The following is a 19,989-nucleotide window of genomic DNA, read 5'->3' as shown; positions in this document are numbered from 1 at the left end:
TACTATCTCTTTATCAACCAGTCTATATATTAGCAGCAGACACAGTACAGTGCGGTAGTTCACGGCTGTGGCTACCTCTGTGTCGGCACTCGGCAGCCCGTCCATAATTGTATACTAGTATCCAATCCATCCATCTGCATTGTTTACCTGAGGTGCCTTTTAGTTGTGCCTATTAAAATATGGAGAACAAAAATGTTGAGGTTCCAAAATTAGGGAAAGATCAAGATCCACTTCCACCTCGTGCTGAAGCTGCTGCCACTAGTCATGGCCGAGACGATGAAATGCCAGCAACGTCGTCTGCCAAGGCCGATGCCCAATGGCATAGTACAGAGCATGTCAAAACCAAAACACCAAATATCAGTAAAAAAAGGACTCCAAAACCTAAAATAAAATTGTCGGAGGAGAAGCGTAAACTTGCCAATATGCCATTTACCACACGGAGTGGCAAGGAACGGCTGAGGCCCTGGCCTATGTTCATGGCTAGTGGTTCAGCTTCACATGAGGATGGAAGCACTCAGCCTCTCGCTAGAAAACTGAAAAGACTCAAGCTAGCAAAAGCACCGCAAAGAACTGTGCGTTCTTTGAAATCCCAAATCCACAAGGAGAGTCCAATTGTGTCGGTTGCGATGCCTGACCTTCCCAACACTGGACGTGAAGAGCATGCGCCTTCCACCATTTGCACGCCCCCTGCAAGTGCTGGAAGGAGCACCCGCAGTCCAGTTCCTGATAGTCAGATTGAAGATGTCAGTGTTGAAGTACACCAGGATGAGGAGGATATGGGTGTTGCTGGCGCTGGGGAGGAAATTGACCAGGAGGATTCTGATGGTGAGGTGGTTTGTTTAAGTCAGGCACCCGGGGAGACACCTGTTGTCCGTGGGAGGAATATGGCCGTTGACATGCCAGGTGAAAATACCAAAAAAATCAGCTCTTCGGTGTGGAGGTATTTCACCAGAAATGCGGACAACAGGTGTCAAGCCGTGTGTTCCCTTTGTCAAGCTGTAATAAGTAGGGGTAAGGACGTTAACCACCTCGGAACATCCTCCCTTATACGTCACCTGCAGCGCATTCATAATAAGTCAGTGACAAGTTCAAAAACTTTGGGTGACAGCGGAAGCAGTCCACTGACCAGTAAATCCCTTCCTCTTGTAACCAAGCTCACGCAAACCACCCCACCAACTCCCTCAGTGTCAATTTCCTCCTTCCCCAGGAATGCCAATAGTCCTGCAGGCCATGTCACTGGCAAGTCTGACGAGTCCTCTCCTGCCTGGGATTCCTCCGATGCATCCTTGCGTGTAACGCCTACTGCTGCTGGCGCTGCTGTTGTTGCCGCTGGGAGTCGATGGTCATCCCAGAGGGGAAGTCGTAAGCCCACTTGTACTACTTCCAGTAAGCAATTGACTGTTCAACAGTCCTTTGCGAGGAAGATGAAATATCACAGCAGTCATCCTACTGCAAAGCGGATAACTGAGTCCTTGACAACTATGTTGGTGTTAGACGTGCGTCCGGTATCCGCCGTTAGTTCACAGGGAACTAGACAATTTATTGAGGCAGTGTGCCCCCGTTACCAAATACCATCTAGGTTCCACTTCTCTAGGCAGGCGATACCGAGAATGTACACGGACGTCAGAAAAAGACTCACCAGTCTCCTAAAAAATGCAGTTGTACCCAATGTCCACTTAACCACGGACATGTGGACAAGTGGAGCAGGGCAGGGTCAGGACTATATGACTGTGACAGCCCACTGGGTAGATGTATGGACTCCCGCCGCAAGAACAGCAGCGGCGGCACCAGTAGCAGCATCTCGCAAACGCCAACTCTTTCCTAGGCAGGCTACGCTTTGTATCACCGCTTTCCAGAATACGCACACAGCTGAAAACCTCTTACGGCAACTGAGGAAGATCATCGCGGAATGGCTTACCCCAATTGGACTCTCCTGTGGATTTGTGGCATCGGACAACGCCAGCAATATTGTGTGTGCATTAAATATGGGCAAATTCCAGCACGTCCCATGTTTTGCACATACCTTGAATTTGGTGGTGCAGAATTTTTTAAAAAACGACAGGGGCGTGCAAGAGATGCTGTCGGTGGCCAGAAAAATTGCGGGACACTTTCGGCGTACAGGCACCACGTACAGAAGACTGGAGCACCACCAAAAACTACTGAACCTGCCCTGCCATCATCTGAAGCAAGAAGTGGTAACGAGGTGGAATTCAACCCTCTATATGCTTCAGAGGTTGGAGGAGCAGCAAAAGGCCATTCAAGCCTATACAATTGAGCACGATATAGGAGATGGAATGCACCTGTCTCAAGTGCAGTGGAGAATGATTTCAACGTTGTGCAAGGTTCTGATGCCCTTTGAACTTGCCACACGTGAAGTCAGTTCAGACACTGCCAGCCTGAGTCAGGTCATTCCCCTCATCAGGCTTTTGCAGAAGAAGCTGGAGGCATTGAAGAAGGAGCTAAAAGGGAGCGATTCCGCTAGGCATGTGGGACTTGTGGATGCAGCCCTTAATTCGCTTAACAAGGATTCACGGGTGGTCAATCTGTTGAAATCAGAGCACTACATTTTGGCCACCGTGCTCGATCCTAGATTTAAAGCCTACCTTGGATCTCTCTTTCCGGCAGACACAGGTCTGCTGGGGTTGAAAGACCTGCTGGTGACAAAATTGTCAAGTCAAGCGGAACGCGACCTGTCAACATCTCCTCCTTCACATTCTCCCGCAACTGGGGGTGCGAGGAAAAGGCTCAGAATTCCGAGCCCACCCGCTGGCGGTGATGCAGGGCAGTCTGGAGCGACTGCTGATGCTGACATCTGGTCCGGACTGAAGGACCTGACAACGATTACGGACATGTCGTCTACTGTCACTGCATATGATTCTCTCAACATTGATAGAATGGTGGAGGATTATATGAGTGACCGCATCCAAGTAGGCACGTCACACAGTCCGTACTTATACTGGCAGGAAAAAGAGGCAATTTGGAGGCCCTTGCACAAACTGGCTTTATTCTACCTAAGTTGCCCTCCCACAAGTGTGTACTCCGAAAGAGTGTTTAGTGCCGCCGCTCACCTTGTCAGCAATCGGCGTACGAGGTTACATCCAGAAAATGTGGAGAAGATGATGTTCATTAAAATGAATTATAATCAATTCCTCCGCGGAGACATTGACCAGCAGCAATTGCCTCCACAAAGTACACAGGGAGCTGAGATGGTGGATTCCAGTGGGGACGAATTGATAATCTGTGAGGAGGGGGATGTACACGGTGATATATCGGAGGGTGAAGATGAGGTGGACATCTTGCCTCTGTAGAGCCAGTTTGTGCAAGGAGAGATTAATTGCTTCTTTTTTGGGGGGGGTCCAAACCAACCCGTCATATCAGTCACAGTCGTGTGGCAGACCCTGTCACTGAAATGATGGGTTGGTTAAAGTGTGCATGTCCTGTTTTGTTTATACAACATAAGGGTGGGTGGGAGGGCCCAAGGATAATTCCATCTTGCACCTCTTTTTTCTTTTCTTTTTCTTTGCATCATGTGCTGATTGGGGAGGGTTTTTTGGAAGGGACATCCTGCGTGACACTGCAGTGCCACTCCTAAATGGGCCCGGTGTTTGTGTCGGCCACTAGGGTCGCTAATCTTACTCACACAGTCAGCTACCTCATTGCGCCTCTTTTTTTCTTTGCGTCATGTGCTGTTTGGGGAGGGTTTTTTGGAAGGGACATCCTGCGTGACACTGCAGTGCCACTCCTAGATGGGCCCGGTGTTTGTGTCGGCCACTAGGGTCGCTAATCTTACTCACACAGCTACCTCATTGCGCCTCTTTTTTTCTTTGCGTCATGTGCTGTTTGGGGAGGGTTTTTTGGAAGGGACATCCTGCGTGACACTGCAGTGCCACTCCTAGATGGGCCCGGTGTTTGTGTCGGCCACTAGGGTCGCTAATCTTACTCACACAGTCAGCTACCTCATTGCGCCTCTTTTTTTCTTTGCGTCATGTGCTGTTTGGGGAGGGTTTTTTGGAAGGGCCATCCTGCGTGACACTGCAGTGCCACTCCTAGATGGGCCCGGTGTTTGTGTCGGCCACTAGGGTCGCTAATCTTACTCACACAGTCAGCTACCTCATTGCGCCTCTTTTTTTCTTTGCGTCATGTGCTGTTTGGGGAGGGTTTTTTGGAAGGGCCATCCTGCGTGACACTGCAGTGCCACTCCTAGATGGGCCCGGTGTTTGTGTCGGCCACTAGGGTCGCTAATCTTACTCACACAGCTACCTCATTGCGCCTCTTTTTTTCTTTGCGTCATGTGCTGTTTGGGGAGGGTTTTTTGGAAGGGACATCCTGCGTGACACTGCAGTGCCACTCCTAGATGGGCCCGGTGTTTGTGTCGGCCACTAGGGTTGCTTATTTTACTCACACAGCGACCTCGGTGCAAATTTTAGGACTAAAAATAATATTGTGAGGTGTGAGGTATTCAGAATAGACTGAAAATGAGTGTAAATTATGGTTTTTGAGGTTAATAATACTTTGGGATCAAAATGACCCCCAAATTCTATGATTTAAGCTGTTTTTTAGTGTTTTTGGAAAAAAACACCCGAATCCAAAACACACCCGAATCCGACAAAAATAATTCGGTGAGGTTTTGCCAAAACGCGTTCGAACCCAAAACACGGCCGCGGAACCGAACCCAAAACCAAAACACAAAACCCGAAAAATTTCAGGCGCTCATCTCTAGTTTTCACCCATTTTTAAAGCATTATTGCCAATGCCTTTTCACTTCTTTTTTTTCACTTCTGAAAAAGCATTGGTAAAAAATGCCTCAAAATCGGCGAAACACGGGGCGCGTTTTCGCCAGTGTAAGTGAGATAACATTTGGACCCACGTTTTTTTGCTCATGATGAATGTTTTGCCTAGGCCAGTGATGGGGAACCTTTGCACTCCAGGTGTTGTTGAACTACACATCCCAGCATGCCCTGCAACCGTTTTAGCCAAGGAGCATAGCCGTGGGTGGTATGCGTGACCAGCGGTCAGGAGACCGACACTGGGAGCAGAATGCCGGGAGGGGGAGGCGAGCGCAACAAGCCCCCTTGCGGGCTCAGTGGTGAACTGCGGTCGTCACGGGTTCTGTTCCCACTCTATGGATGTCGTGGACACCAATGAGTGGAAATAGTCCCTGTTGGTCGGGATTGTGAGGGGGCGGGATGTAGGGAGGTATTGTGACCAGCGGTCTCCTGATCACATCCCCTATACCCATATGTCATGCATTGTGCCCTATAATGTGTTTAGAGGACAAAGTCTGGACTGCACATGGGTTTATTTAATTAAAGTTTTCCTGTATTTATAATTAACAAAGATCTGTCATTAGCCCGGATTATGTAATGCTAATATTTGAAAAGAAAAGTAAACCAAATAATAGAGCACATTCTTTAGAATTAAAAAATGGGTCATTGGAATTTTCTTAAAATCTGTATGTCATGTTATATATTTACAACATTTTATATTGCAATTGCAGCCAGGATTGTATCTACTGTATCAGAACACAACAGGGTTCATTATTTTGATCCTGTATTCCCGGCTGCCTCCTGTTTGTTTTATGTGTTCCACTTTATTGTCTGAGCCAGGTCAGATATGAGGTACTGTATAGTTTATGGATTTCAGCCTGCACCTTCTACATTTGTTGAAGCAGACTAGTTTATGTATAAGTAACTGCAGACCCACCTCCAGCTATGCTTAGCTGTGTGAGCAGAAAGTCAAACTTAACACTGATCAGACTGCAGCAGATTGCTGCAGCAGCCTGTTCCACACATCGGGCCTGATTCAGGTGCGGTTGTAGTAAGCATAGCTGTGGCTTACATATGGTAATCCAGCAGGAGGCGTTTGGTATAAGTAGATGCCTCCTGCATGCATGGGTGATCCATCAGTGGGTTGTAATGGCGTCTGAGATTGCTGGATGTGTGGGATGCTGGCCGATCTCTGACATTTTTTTTATCGTCCCTTTAAAAAAAACATCTGAGATCGTTCAGCATCCCGCACCTCCGGCAATCTTGGACACCAATACATCCTGCCCCAAGCGTGGTACTAGCTTAGGGGTGGGCAAAATACGGCCCGCAAACCGATCCTGCCCGGCCCACTGCCTCCCACCAGCGAGCAATGACAAGTGGCCCGACCGGCTGAGCTGCTTGTCATTGCTCTGCACTGCAGTACCTCCAAGCTGCCGGCGGCGCCTCTCTCCCCTGCTGCTCCTGCTGCTGCGTTGTAGCAGCCTCCTCCAGAGTCCCCAGTGACAACGGCTGTGTTCAGCCGAGAAGGGGGCGGGGCTACGTGCCAACGAGGGGGCGGGGCTACACGGGACAAGAGCCAGACTGCTACAGATCCATCCTTTCTGCCACTGCCAGCCAGATCAGTAAGTTAATGGGAAAAGTGAAATTGTGTGTGTGTGTGTGTGTGTGTGTGTGTGTGTGTGTGTGTGTGTGTGTGTGTGTGTGTGTGTGTGTGTGTGTGTGCATATATTTGTGTGTGCGGGCAGTGGCGTCAGTCTGTTTTTAGGTTTGGGGGAGAGATCTTTAGCTCTCGCTGTACCAACCCCTCCCGTGTTCTGTCACCATGTCACCCCCATGTTCTGTCACTGTCACCCCCCCCCGTGTTCTGTCACTGTGTCACCCCGCTGTGTTCTGTCACTGTCACCCCCCCCGTGTTCTGTCACTATGTCACACCCGCCGTGTTCTGTCACTACGTCACCCCCCCGTGTTCTGTCACTGTGTCACCTCCCCGTGTTCTGTCACTATGTCACACCCCCGTGTTCTCTCACTGTGTCACCTCCCCGTGTTCTGTCACTGTGTCACCCCCCCCGTGTTCTGTCACTGTATCCCACCCCCGTGTTCTGTCACTGTGTCCCACCCCACGTGTTCTGTCACTGTGTCACCTCCCCATGTTCTGTCACTGTGTCACACCCCCCGTGTTCTGTCACTGTGTCACCTCCCCGTGTTCTGTCGCTGTCAACCCCACCATGTTCTATCACCATGTCACAACCCCCGTGTTCTGTCACTGTGTCACCTCCCCCCCCGTGTTCTGTCACTGTGTCACCCCCCCGTGTTCTGTCACTGTGTCACCCCCCCGTGTTCTGTCACTGTGTCACCCCCCCCCGTGTTCTGTCACTGTGTCACCCCCCGTGTTCTGTCACTGTCACCCCCCGTGTTCTGTCACTGTCACCCCCCGTGTTCTGTCACTGTCACCCCCGTGTTCTGTCACTGTGTCACACCCCCCGTGTTCTGTCACTACGTCACCCCCCCCGTGTTCTGTCACTGTGTCACCTCCCCGTGTTCTGTCACTGTGTCACCCCCCCCGTGTTCTGTCACTGTGTCACCTCCCCGTGTTCTGTCGCTGTCAACCCCACCATGTTCTGTCACCATGTCACACCCCCCGTGTTCTGTCACTGTCACCCCCACCGTGTTCTGTCACCCCCCCTCCCCGTGTTCTTTCACTGTGTCACACCCCCCGTGTTCTGTCACCGTGTCACACATCCGTGTTCTGTCACTGTCACCCCCACCGTGTTCTGTCACTGTGTCACACACCCCGTGTTCTGTCACTGTCACCCCCCTCCCCGTGTTCTGTCACCGTGTCACCCCCACCATGTTCTGTCACTGTCACCACCCCCTCCCCGTGTTCTGTCACTGTGTCACACCCCCCGTGTTCTGTCACTGTGTCACACATCCGTGTTCTGTCACTGTCACACACCCCTCCCTGTGTTCTGTCACTGTGTCACCCCCACCGTTTTCTGTCACTGTGTCACACACCCGTGTTCTGTCACTGTCACCCCCCCTCCCCATGTTCTGTCACCGTGTCACCCCCACCGTGTTCTGTCACCGTGTCACACACCCGTGTTCTGTCACTGTCACCCCCCCTCCCCGTGTTCTGTCACCGTGTCACACCCCCCATGTTCTGTCACCGTGTCACCCCCACCGTGTTCTGTCACTGTGTCACCCCCACCGTGTTCTGTCACCGTGTCACCCCCACCATGTTCTGTCACTGTGTCACCCCCACCGTGTTCTGTCACCGTGTCACACCTTTCCCCAGGGGCCATAAGACACTGGATAATTTGCTTGCTGCACAATAATTATCCTAAATAGAATGTTAATGTGTAAAAAGGCTCTCTACTTGCCGTAATGTGTGTAAAAGGGGCTCTACCTGGTGTAATGTGTGTAAGTGGCGCTGTGTGGCGCAATTTGAATAATGGAGACTATTGTGCAGCCTAATATGAATCTGTATTATTTTTTGCCCACACCCCTTCCACATGAAGCCACGTCCCTATATTTTTGGCAAGTGGGGCGAGCTGCTATTTTGTATGTGGCCCTCGGATACTGACAGGAAATGTCAAGTGGCCCCTCAGCTGAAATAATTGCCCACCCCTGTACTAGCTCATTGTTACCTCTTACGTGTGACTTTGGCTACTTGTAATCTGAAGTGACTTTAAGTTGAGACAGCTACAGGTGCTATTTTGGTCTGGCATAGAACAAACATGAATACAAGAGCAGTGCAATTACAGTGTTGAGTACAAGAGCAGTGCACTTACTGTGCAGGAAGTCATCTAAGCTTACCCGATGCCTGGATGCATAGACATATAGTGAAAGCACCGTCCGACAATGACGTTCCTCAGGTTCTGTGATGTTCCAGGTCCTTTCCATTTATGTACTTGCTCTTTCTGACCTGTTACTTTCTTACTTGATGCATGAGCACTGACTACACACGGTGCCAAAATGATGACTGCTAGAACAAGTATGCTCCCCGTCCACAGGGGTCTATACTTGCCGGCATCACCCCACTGATACATACTGACTGCTGACTGGCGAGAGAGCTGGCTACTGTCTCCACTGGGATACGATAGTGGACTCTGATCACTGCAGCCTACAGAGCCAGACCAGTGAATGAGGGGCACAGCAGCTGGCCTTCTATTCTATTTCTTCTGCCCCTTCTCCTCCCACTCTTGTTTTTCAGCTTACACAGACACACAGTGCAGGTCTTTGTGAAATAGGGACAATACACTTTATCTTGATGAGCTAAGACATTTTTAAATGATAAAAAATTGTAAAAAAAATGTAAGTGGCATGTGTGACAAAATAGGCAACTTTCCTGCTGCATGATCTAATATTTGCTTACAGTAGGCTTGTTCTACATATATATTTAGAAATGATTGCTACAATAACTGAATTTTACACATAATGTCAATTTGTTTTGTAGAAAAAGTAAATGTTATTGCTGATGGGGTGTCAGCGTGGGCGTTTTAAGAGAGGAGGGGACCCGCATTCAGCCTCTGTCATGGGCCCCCTCCTCTTCGGCAGCAGTAGACTCTGGCATAATGTCAGAGTCTACTGCGCATGCGCAGGTCTCCAGGAACATGGAGCACGCGCCTTGTTACCGGGGACACCTTCAGTGCTGTGGCGGACATTTTCTGAATGATTTGTGCCTGCACAGCGGGGCCGCCGTTGCGGGACTCCAGAAAGGTAAGTATGATGTTTGGGTGCGGCGTGGGCCCCCCTGGACCCAGGGGCCCGTGTGCACCACACACACTGCACCCACTATAGAAACGCCTATTGGTGTCAGTCTTAATAACGTCTTTATGCAGGCTGCAAAGTGTATGTAGAACCATTGCACAGAACAGTCATTATATGATAATAGAGGATAGCAATGTAGCTATATATTTAGTTTATAGGTTTCTATAAATGTAAAAATCTGCTAACACTTTATTACTAAAAGCTGATTAGCAGGGTGGGGCAGTGCCCCCAACACCACCACCACCACCACCACCACCAGGGGGGGCAGTGCCCATTATCTTGTCTGTGAACTGCTTAATCACTGGCAGATGTCTGAGGAGCAGTTTGCTGTCAGAATCATCGGCATGCTGCAGGCCATCCGGTCAGTGACTGATGTTCTGTTGTTGCATGGGCGGTGGAGCAGGAAGGCAGGCTCCTGTAGAATGGCAGAATGTGTAAGTGAAAGGCACAGGTGCAAAAATATGCTTTGGCCATGCCTCTCTTCTACACCCCATGCTAAGTTCATAATATTGTTGTTGACATGTAGTTAAATGCTACAAGCTGTCTCTTAACTCTTAAGTGTTATAGCACATGGCTCATCAACCCCAGTAACAACATATGCCTGTGTTATTGTACATGACTTAAAGGTCAGGCTGATTAGACTACAGGCAAGGGCATGTTGTTTATTTTGCTCAATGATATGGTCTGCATATGCCTATGCCTGTCTCTGCGTTATTGGAGCATCACAGTGCTGGATGGCTGTACAGTACTTAGCCCAGGAGAGATTGATACCTTATCATACTGGCCGCTGTTTATCTTTTATCACCTGTAACTAGTTATCTTCAATAAAACCTACTCTGGTTTGGAGTCAACATGTGGACTAACCTCCTTGTTCACATCTGCTATGCACCTACCAACTTGTAGGCATCTGCCAATAAATATGGCACATGGTAATGCGCCACGTGACCACCATACAACAGTGTCTAATATTAATCTGTGGCCCCTTTAATCAAATAATAATAATCTGTGTACCTTGTGATCAAATAATAATAATCTGTACCCCCTATGATCAAATAATAATCTGTGTCCCCTTTAAACACACCAGTGTCTGATGTCAGAAGTGCTGCTCAGTGGCTCCACAGATGTGTCTGCTGGCAGAGTGTGATGGGAAGAGGCAGAGGCTGACGGGGAGAGGTGACGGTGATGTGCACAGGGTGAAGGGTAGAGGCAGAGGGTGATGGGGAGAGCCAAAGGGTGATGGGCACAGGGTTACGGGTAGAAGCAGAGGGTGATTGGGAAAGGCACAGGGTGACGAGTAGAGGCAGAGGGTGATGAAGAGAGAGGGACATGGAGAAGCAGAGGATGACTTCCGGTGGATCCTGTGGTTCTTCTGGCAGTAAGTATGGCTAACCCTAGCCATCCCCCTAGTGTCTAACCGTAACCATCCCCTTCCATAGCCTAACACTACCCCTAGTGCCTAACCCTCACCTCCCATAGCTTAACCCTACAGCAACCCCCCACTGCTGGTCCATGCAGAATGTTGGCGTTTCACATGTCAAGATTGTGAACATGTTGAGATTCTGCAGATGCTGGTATGATCAATGTCAACATTGTCAAGATAAATGTCAACATTGTAAATGCTGACATTATGTCTACATCCCATATTCTTCACCCCTGTTAATTCTGTATACAATCCACACAGATACTTCCATACGGCTCCTCCTATGCATAGTCACAATTCCAGACCATAGGCATGATACAATCTCTCCCTCAACAATCCATTGGTCGATGTTCATCAGTTCTTTATAATTCAGCCTCTTAGCTATCCCTCCTGATAGCAATATTCAAATAGGTACTCAATTAGGAAGGCTAGAACTGCACTAAAGTATTGGAGCCAGGCCATCTTTCATCCATTCCCAACTTCAATACTCAAAGCACCTTGCAGTCTAAGACTAGATATTGGTATGAGACATTTAATGACACCATCCCTGCAAAAATGTCTTTTGTATATAACACAGAGCTATATTGACTAGAATTTTGCAGGTGATGAGGTAATCTACCCATTATAATGTATTCGTGTATTTAGCTTTATACTGTATGTGTGTGTATAATAAATATTTGTGTATGTGTGCACAGTATATATATATATATATATATATATATATATATATATATATATTTATTTTTATAGATAGATAGATAGATAGTAAAACACCACTGTATTCTGAAAGAGCTGCAATCTGAGTGTGAGAACACTATCACTAGTTCTTTAATCACCTGCTTAAAATTAGCTACTCAATGCTTCCAGAAGGTATGCTTGCAGAAGGGGGCATGGCCACGCCAAGAAACCTGATAGCAGTATTCTCTGACACTGCAATGGACAGCTAGGCATTGGAACAACAAAGAGGTGCCTTGACCCACAGAATATTTGTATATTTGTCAGTAAGCCCTTTTCTCCTCCTGGGACCAGATTGCAGCACTTAAAAAGTAATTCTAAAAATAAAATTGTGTGATTGTGGTGGGCCCACTAGGCAGTCAGGGCCCCTTACTGCTGTACCCCCTTGATGGTGGCCCTGTATCTAGGGGTGGAAGGAGATTAGGAATATGTGATATGTAGGTGGTAGTGCGGCTTTAAGCAGCAGAGGGCGCACACATTCAACCTGTAAGATGTAAAATACAGAAAGACATAACCATGTTGCATTGTTATACAAAGCAACAGAAGCAAATTGGTTCTTTTTTTTTTATTCTTCTCCATAAATAAAACCATAAACAACATAAAATAAACTCCACATGTCAGTGGTAATTATAGATCTGTACTTATAATTTGAAAGGCCCAACAATATAATTGAGCTATAACCAGGAGGTTATCATGCTGATGGTCTTTGTTCCATTCCATGTAGAAAGTTGCATAGAAAATCACATGTACTATTATGTCAGAACACAGGCTTGTTGTCTCCAGGAAGCATGGCTTCCAATCTTTACATTCATTCATGTACACTGAAAATAAAATCTTTAAATGAAGAACTAATCACTGAAGGGGCCATAGGTTCCAACTTGACTGGGCAAGTATCTGTGAGGCATTTCCATGTTCTCCTTGTGTACACCGTGGTTTCCTCCTAGAGTTCATACACTTACTAGTACACTATTTAGACAAAAGTGATTGGACAGCAAACACCCCCCTCCACCACCACCCCCATGTGCTGAAGCAAAATAATGGTGTGCTCCTGCAACAGACACGTGTTCATGAAGGTATAACACGTGTAGAGGGGCACTGACTACTGTACATCAGTTGCTAACAAAATGGCTTGCCAGAAGGACCTAACTAAGTTTGAAAAGGGGTTCATCATTAGGCTGCGCGATGTCACGTTTCCAGGATGACACTGGACTGGTATACAGAAAATGTGGTAACCCAGATGGACTGGCCAGCTCAGAGTCCATATTTTTACCCAATTGAGAACATCTATGATGATCTGGAGCAACGTGTGCGTTCTAGACCGACTCTACCTTCGTCAGTGTCGCAGTTGGTCCCTGTACGTAAGGTGGAATGGCAAAAAATACCGTCTGATGTTGTCCAGGAACTTGTGGACAGTTTGCCAAAAAGGGTGTCTGCGGTAATCACTGTATGTGGTGGACCTTCAAAGTACTGACATCAATAAAATCTCATTATCTATGTGCTGTTAGTGTCCCATAACTTTTGTCTACATAATGTAGCTTAATGTTAGCATAATGTGTGCTTGTGTGATAGGTAATGTAGACTATAAGCATCCCTTGGGCAGGAATATGCATTAATAATAATAGATTGAAAACTTCATTGCAGCAGATAATCACTTTTGAAATTCAGAATAGATCTGTCTGTGGACATTTAAGGAAACTGATTTGTACCAGTTTTAAAATATTACATTTTGTCTTTTCATTTGTATATGTTGATATTGTATATTGCTTATCTCTATGATGAGTAATATACAATTTTACTATCTGCTTAGCTCCATCCTCGTATGCAGTGTACTTACAGTACAAATACATTGATACTGAGCTCTATATAAGCCATTTGTATTAATTAATGAATGCTATTTCCATGATTAATAAGAGAGTGAGCCAAGCTGAAATCATTGTCATCCACGAAGTAAAGTCTCCGCACCTGTTGTTTGTGGCACATTCGGGGTGATCAGGAATGTCCACACACTGTAATATTCTGACTGGTCTGTGGGGAAGAAACAGAGCTGTATTGTTATTAAAAGAAATGGAGAGAAGCATTGGTAAATGGCTTGAAATCATATAGCACCTATCAACATTGTCTGTGCACACACACAAAGAGGGAGTGTGGTCATCTACACATAACATGGGGGCATACAACGACAATGCTTCCAAACGTCTATGCTTTCCTAACCGGGAGGCACTTGATATACCGGCGGTCGGGATCCCGGCGCTCAGCATACCGGCGCCAGAATCCCGACCGCCGGGATACTGACAAGTATTTTCCCTCTTGAGGTGTCCACGACACACCTGGAGGGAGAAAGTGTCACCGTGACCACAGCGTGGCGAGCGCAGCGAGCACGCAAGGAGCTCTTTTGCGCTCGCTCTGCTGTCAGCATTCTGGTGGTCGGGATCCCGGCACCAATATGCTGGGCTCAGGGATCCCGACCGCCTGCCAGTCGTAGTACACCCTTCCTAACCACCTTCTTGTGTTGCAATGCAGACCGGATAAAGGCCCCCTAAAATTAGAGATGTGTTTTGGTTTTGGATCTGGATTCATCTTTGCATTTTGGTTTTGCAAAACCACTCTCACATGTTTTGAATCTGTATTGTATTTTTTTTAATTGCCAAAAACAGCTAAAATCATGTAATTTGTGCCTGTTTCATTCATACAGTGTTATTAACCTCAATAACATTATTTTCCTGTCATTTCCAGACAATTTTGACCACCTCACAATTTGCAATATTGTTCTCCAATATAGTGACTAATTCAGACCTGATCGTAGATGTGCTAAATCTAGCACATCTATGATCAGTCACACTGACATGCGGGGGGACACCCAGCACAGGGCTAGCCACCCCGCATGTCAGTCCCTGCTCCGTTGCACAAGTACAAAAGCATCGTCGCTTGTACTGTAGGAGTAGCTCCCAGACAGCACAGCTCCTGCGCGCTGGCAGGGAGCTACTCGTCGCTGCTCGGGTCGCAGCGGCTGCGAGTAATGTCACGCAGCCACAGCGGGCTGCCCCCCACAATGGTCCGGGCACGCCTGCATTGCCCAGACCACGCCCCCTTAACGGTGGCTAAACGCCGCCAGCCCACTACTTCACACCGTGCGACCGCCTCTGTCTGTCAATCCGGTTTGATTGCGATCCAACTTGAATTAGCCTCTCTATTTTTAATTATTCACATAATAATGGGGACAGGCAAAAATAAATACAGATGTCTAAAGTAAATAAACAGAAGTGCCTTCATTCAGGTACAGAAACTTTTATAAGGCAGTAATAAAAAAAAACAGTGCTGAAAACAAACACCACCCAGTATAATGCTGTTACCAATAATAGCAATTCCACTCCCTCCATAGACACAGCTACAAGGTCCCCTCTTCCCCGTGGGCACAGTTACCAGTTCCCCTCCCTCCCTCTCCCTGGCTACAGGTGCTATTTCCCCCATTCCTCCCTCCATTGGCACAGTTGCCAGCTCCCTCCCCACCCCCATACTGTGCACCCCTGCCCCCCCCCCCCTCGCCAGGCAGGTCCTGCTGCCACCCGTCAGCAAAGCATGAACTCCTCATAGACTAGACACAGTACCTTACTAGGCACTCTTTTCCAGTCACACAGTCAGATTCACCACTGCAGTACTCACGGCCTCTCACATTCAATTTTCACGCCGCCTGCATCCATACTCAGGCCTTGGCTCCGCCCCCAACACCACCCAGTACCTGACATCATAAGAAATCCCGGCTGGCTGCACACATGACTCAGGCTTTACTCAGACTGAGCGGCACCCGCCGCGGCTTGGAAGTTGGAGCTGCTGTAGCGCAATGACAAGCAGCTCAGCCAGTCGGGCCACTTGTCATTATGCACATGTGGGGGGCAGCGGACCTGGCAGGATTGGTTCACGCGCCACATCTGGCCCGTGGGCCGTATTTTGCCCCCCCCGTAGTCTAAAGGCTGGCTGGCTAAACTAAGCAACAGAGCAGCAGCACAAACCCACAGCAGTTTAAAATACTATAGTACATATATGAAACATTGATGCACAGCAGTGGCAGACAAGCAGTTTAATAAACTATACAACTCCATAGAAACCAAGAATGTTTTCATTAATCAAGAACTAGATCAGAGGCCCAAGGGCAGTAAAGGGAAATGAAGGTGGAGTATGTATGTAGTAGATGGCAGGTAAAGGAATGAATGATTGATAGGTTAATTTCATTGTTCGATTGACTAAGAACATTTAAAAGGGAGAAGAGGGGCAGTATGGCCAGCAGATCAGCTTCCTATGTTATCTTTAACAATTGCTGGGAATCTTTGGCTATTAACATTGCTCTTCAAACCTGTGGCCAGATGTAATGAAGTCCAAGTTGGCCAAAGGTGTGGATTCCCGGCCGAACTCAGGTGTTTTTTAAAGCAGCAATCAAGTACAAGGCAAAACCATGACTATTAACATTGTTCTTCTAACCCGGGGCTGGATATAATGAAGTCCAAGTTGGCCAGAGGTACGGGTTCCTGGCTGAACTTGGACTTTTTTTAAAGTGACAATCAAGTACAAGACAAAACCATGCCTTGTAAACGATTGCTGTTTTGAATATAATAATCTGATTGCAGCCGGAAACCCGCATCTTCGGCCAACTCGGACTTCATTACATCCAGTTCCTTGCTGGGAATCCTTGGCTATTAACATTGCTCTTCAACCCTTGTCAGGAAGTCTTGGCTATTAACATTGCTCTTCAACCCTTGTCAGAAATCCGTGGTTGTTGTATTAACATTGTATTCTTTTCTGGTTAAAAATGCATTGCAAAGTAGTCATGTATCAGAGTAATAACTACTAAAAATGTCTATGCAAACAAGACCATCCCCATTGCCCCCCAAAATTACAGCCCATTATGAAAAGAAAAGTGACGCAAAAAGCAATTGTCCTTCGGCCTTCCAACCCGTCCTTATGTTTTATAGTAAAATGTACATACACAGTTTAACAAACCAAGCACTTCAGTGACAGGAACTGCCTCTTTTGTTGCTTAAGCTTGTTTTTTTTTTTCTCACGGAGCAATTTTTTGTAAGGACTACCTCCGATCATTAATGAGGACGTTTATTATGAAGGTGTTGGCAGTGGAGATTGCATGTGCTGGTCCAAACTGTTGGTAGCTGATACTGGACTGCATGTTATTATTTGACAAATTATTATAATTTTGTAAAATAAATTTCATGAACTCGCTGCAAATTACATAACAGGGTAGATGAGCCCAGATGGTTAACGCCCCTACCTCTATTAACTTTAACCTCACAAATGGAACCAATGCCTTCACACATGTTGTTAGGATATGGGTAAAAATAATTCCATACCCAAGAGGTGGCTTTATTGGTTTCATGCCCAGGCATGATAATGTCTTTCTCTTTATTATGAGCAAGAACTGTTGCCACTGGTGGCCAACTTACACAAACAACATATTCATTGTCATTATCCTCATTGGCATCAAATAGTACACAAATATCCCCCTCATTCTGTTGCATTTCCACACTAGCATCCTCAATTTCTATTATGTCATCATAACTTGTACTGCTCATCCCCACATTTGCAGTAGGTGCACAAATAGTGGAAGGAGGATTCTTAGTGAGTACAATGTCAGACTCACACATAGCTAACATGGACACCCCTAGACTCTACTCATGGATCTGTGAATACACAGTTCACTTCAGCCTTAGTGTTCTTCTTTTCTGTGGGCACTGATTTGTCTGTTTTAAAGGTGACACCTCTATCTTTTTCTTTATAATTGTGAAATATTTAGATTTCAGGTACCCTTACTTAACTTTTCTGCCCCTTGGATCACCTATAGTAGATGTTGAAGTGCTATCATGATGACTGGCAGCAGCCACAGCGCAAGTACTGGGTTGCTGCTCCTACTCTTCTGTCAACTGATAGATATTGACTCACAGTGCTATTAGTAATGGTGGCACATACTGAATGTTATTTTTTAAGTACAGTGTCTGAACAACAGCAACACACACACTTTTTTCTTTCTTTTTAAAAATGATTTCTCTTACGTCCTAGTGGATACTGGGGTCTTGTTCTTTAGTACCATGGGGTATAGATCGGGTCCACTGGAGCCTGTCACTTTAAAAACCTTTAGTGTGTGTATGTACTGCACAGCACCTATGGTAGCTACGCCCTTGGTGATGGGTAACCAAGTACTCTGTGTGCAGAGTTATAGAATGTAATAGTATAAACATTTATTCATGGGGGATATATAAATACATACCTCCAAACATGACCCTCTCCAGGAGGGACAGAATGCTCTGCTCCTGGACGTCCCTGTTAATGTATGATTGCCATCACCTGTGGTAAAACACCTTTCTTATCCATTAACCTGTTCAAAACAGGTGCCGTCAATCATAAATTAAAAGGAAAGTCCAGGAGTAGAGCATTTTGTTCGTCCTGGAGAGGGTCACATTGGGAGATATGTAAATATATCCCCCAATATATAAATATTTATTTCCGGGAAACCTTATATTTTATTGTGGAGAATTACAGTTGGGAAAATGGATTATGTGTGACTTGCTTGTTTAATATTGTGATTCTGCATGTTATGTATAGCACAAATACTAAGCAAGTATAAAGTGTAAAAGTCATTGTGTGTATTTGTGTGGGTTGAGGATGGGTGACAGGCTGCCGGGTTCCCGACGGTCAGCATCCCGATGTGGGGATCCCGGCCACTAGAATGCCAACAGGGGGGCGAGCGTAACGAAGCCCCTTGTGGGCTCACTGCACTTGCCAAGCTGCAGGCTCGGTGGCTCGCTGCACTCGCCGGGATGCAGTCAATTTACTGCCTGTCGGGATCCCGGCGGTCAGGATACCAACGCCGGAATTCCGACACCAGCTGAAATACCGGCGGTTGGAGTCCCAACTGCTGGCTCTTTACCCCTCTTGGATGGTGGTCCACGCCACCACCTGGAGGGGAATAGAACCCTGTGGCGACCGAAGGTCGCCACCAAGCCTGAATCGTGGCGTGGGCAACGAGCCCTCGAGGGGACATCCTGTGCTTGCCGCCGGTATCCCAGCGTCGGTCTCCTTACCGCCGGGATCCCGACTGCCGGGATCCCGACTGCCGGGATCCCGACTGCCGGGATCTCGTACTGATCCCACACTTGCCACAGGTTCTATTCCCACTCTTTGGGTATCGTAGACACCCAAGAGTGGGAATAGCCTCTGTTAGCCGGTATTCTGGCTGGCAGCATTGTCAGCAGTCGGGATTCTAGTGTCGGTATCCTGACCACCGGGATCCCAACTGCCGGCAATATAACTACATCCCATGTGTGTGTGTGTGTGTGTGTGTGTGTGTGTGTGTACATGTGTGTGTGTGTGTGTGTGTGTATATGTGTATGTGCGTGCCATAGGTCAGTCTGTTGGGGAGGTGGGTAATACCTCCTTTGAGTAGATATATCTACAGAACAATGTTTTATGAAAGAAAACCATCTCTTGTGCTGTCCAATGTAGGCATCTGACTATAAGAAGAAAAAAAAAGTGGCAGCGCTAGCTCATATATTGCCCACAAAAGAATGTAGCAATATTAATATTATATTATAGCAAAATATCATAGTAATAAAAACAATGAATTCATAAAATTATATGTAGTTACAAAAGAGGACTAAGACGTAGACTAAATATCAGCACATTGTATTGTTATCATAATGGGGGAGCCTTGAGCAGGACCCCTTCAGTCACTCTATGGTTGGAGGAAATCTCATTTCTTAAGGTGAAGAAGTCAGATAATAAAGAAAGCAGATACACTTTATTACAATAATGTGTCGCAGTCTGTGTAGCAAAAAGGGGAATGGGGTTTATTGGTTGTCCCTGTAAAAGTGGGACAGTATGGTTATGTTTGGCAGGAAGTCCGGGTACCGGCTGAGCAGACAGGGTATAAGTTATAAAGGTTTTATGTTTTTACAAAGTAGCAGAGTCAGGTGACCATGTGGGGTGTATACGGCTTACATTACTTTTGGGATTAAGCTGTGCCCCCTTTGGTTTTGTCACAACTGAGGGCCTGAGCTGACGGGAGGCAGCCTCAGTTGTAGGGGCTGAGATGTACCGGAACCTGGGAGGTTGTATCAGACCCCTGGACATGTAAGTTACATGAATAATAACTGCCCGAAGGCGTGACCACGACAACTTGGATAAAAGTCAATGATGTTTATTATGACAACTCCGCAACACAGCAGCAGTAAAAGAAAACGTAAAAGTCAGCAAAGAATAAATACAGTTCCTGGGTACTACAGGATGGCAGGAGCCACAGGG

At 46.9% G+C, this 19,989-nt stretch overlaps 2 protein-coding genes across 2 annotated transcripts in view; both read right to left on the bottom strand.

Moving 5' to 3' along the window:
* Positions 1 to 8,914, bottom strand: part of LOC134927135 (ADP-ribosyl cyclase/cyclic ADP-ribose hydrolase 1-like) — a 36,067-nt gene extending 27,153 nt beyond the window's left edge. The window contains exon 1 of the mRNA XM_063921192.1: positions 8,580 to 8,914. Coding sequence (XP_063777262.1) covers positions 8,580 to 8,812 — 233 coding nt within the window. The 5' untranslated portion in view covers positions 8,813 to 8,914. The remainder of the gene's footprint in view (positions 1 to 8,579) is intronic.
* Positions 8,915 to 13,565: 4,651 nt separating this feature from the next.
* Positions 13,566 to 19,989, bottom strand: part of BST1 (bone marrow stromal cell antigen 1) — a 73,118-nt gene continuing 66,694 nt past the window's right edge. The window contains exon 8 of the mRNA XM_063957000.1: positions 13,566 to 13,713. Within this exon, the coding sequence (XP_063813070.1) occupies positions 13,566 to 13,713 (148 nt within the window). The remainder of the gene's footprint in view (positions 13,714 to 19,989) is intronic.

Source organism: Pseudophryne corroboree, chromosome 1 (assembly GCF_028390025.1).
Source record: "Pseudophryne corroboree isolate aPseCor3 chromosome 1, aPseCor3.hap2, whole genome shotgun sequence".
NCBI classification, from domain to species: Eukaryota; Metazoa; Chordata; class Amphibia; order Anura; family Myobatrachidae; genus Pseudophryne; species Pseudophryne corroboree.
This window is presented reverse-complemented; position numbering and strand designations above follow the sequence as displayed.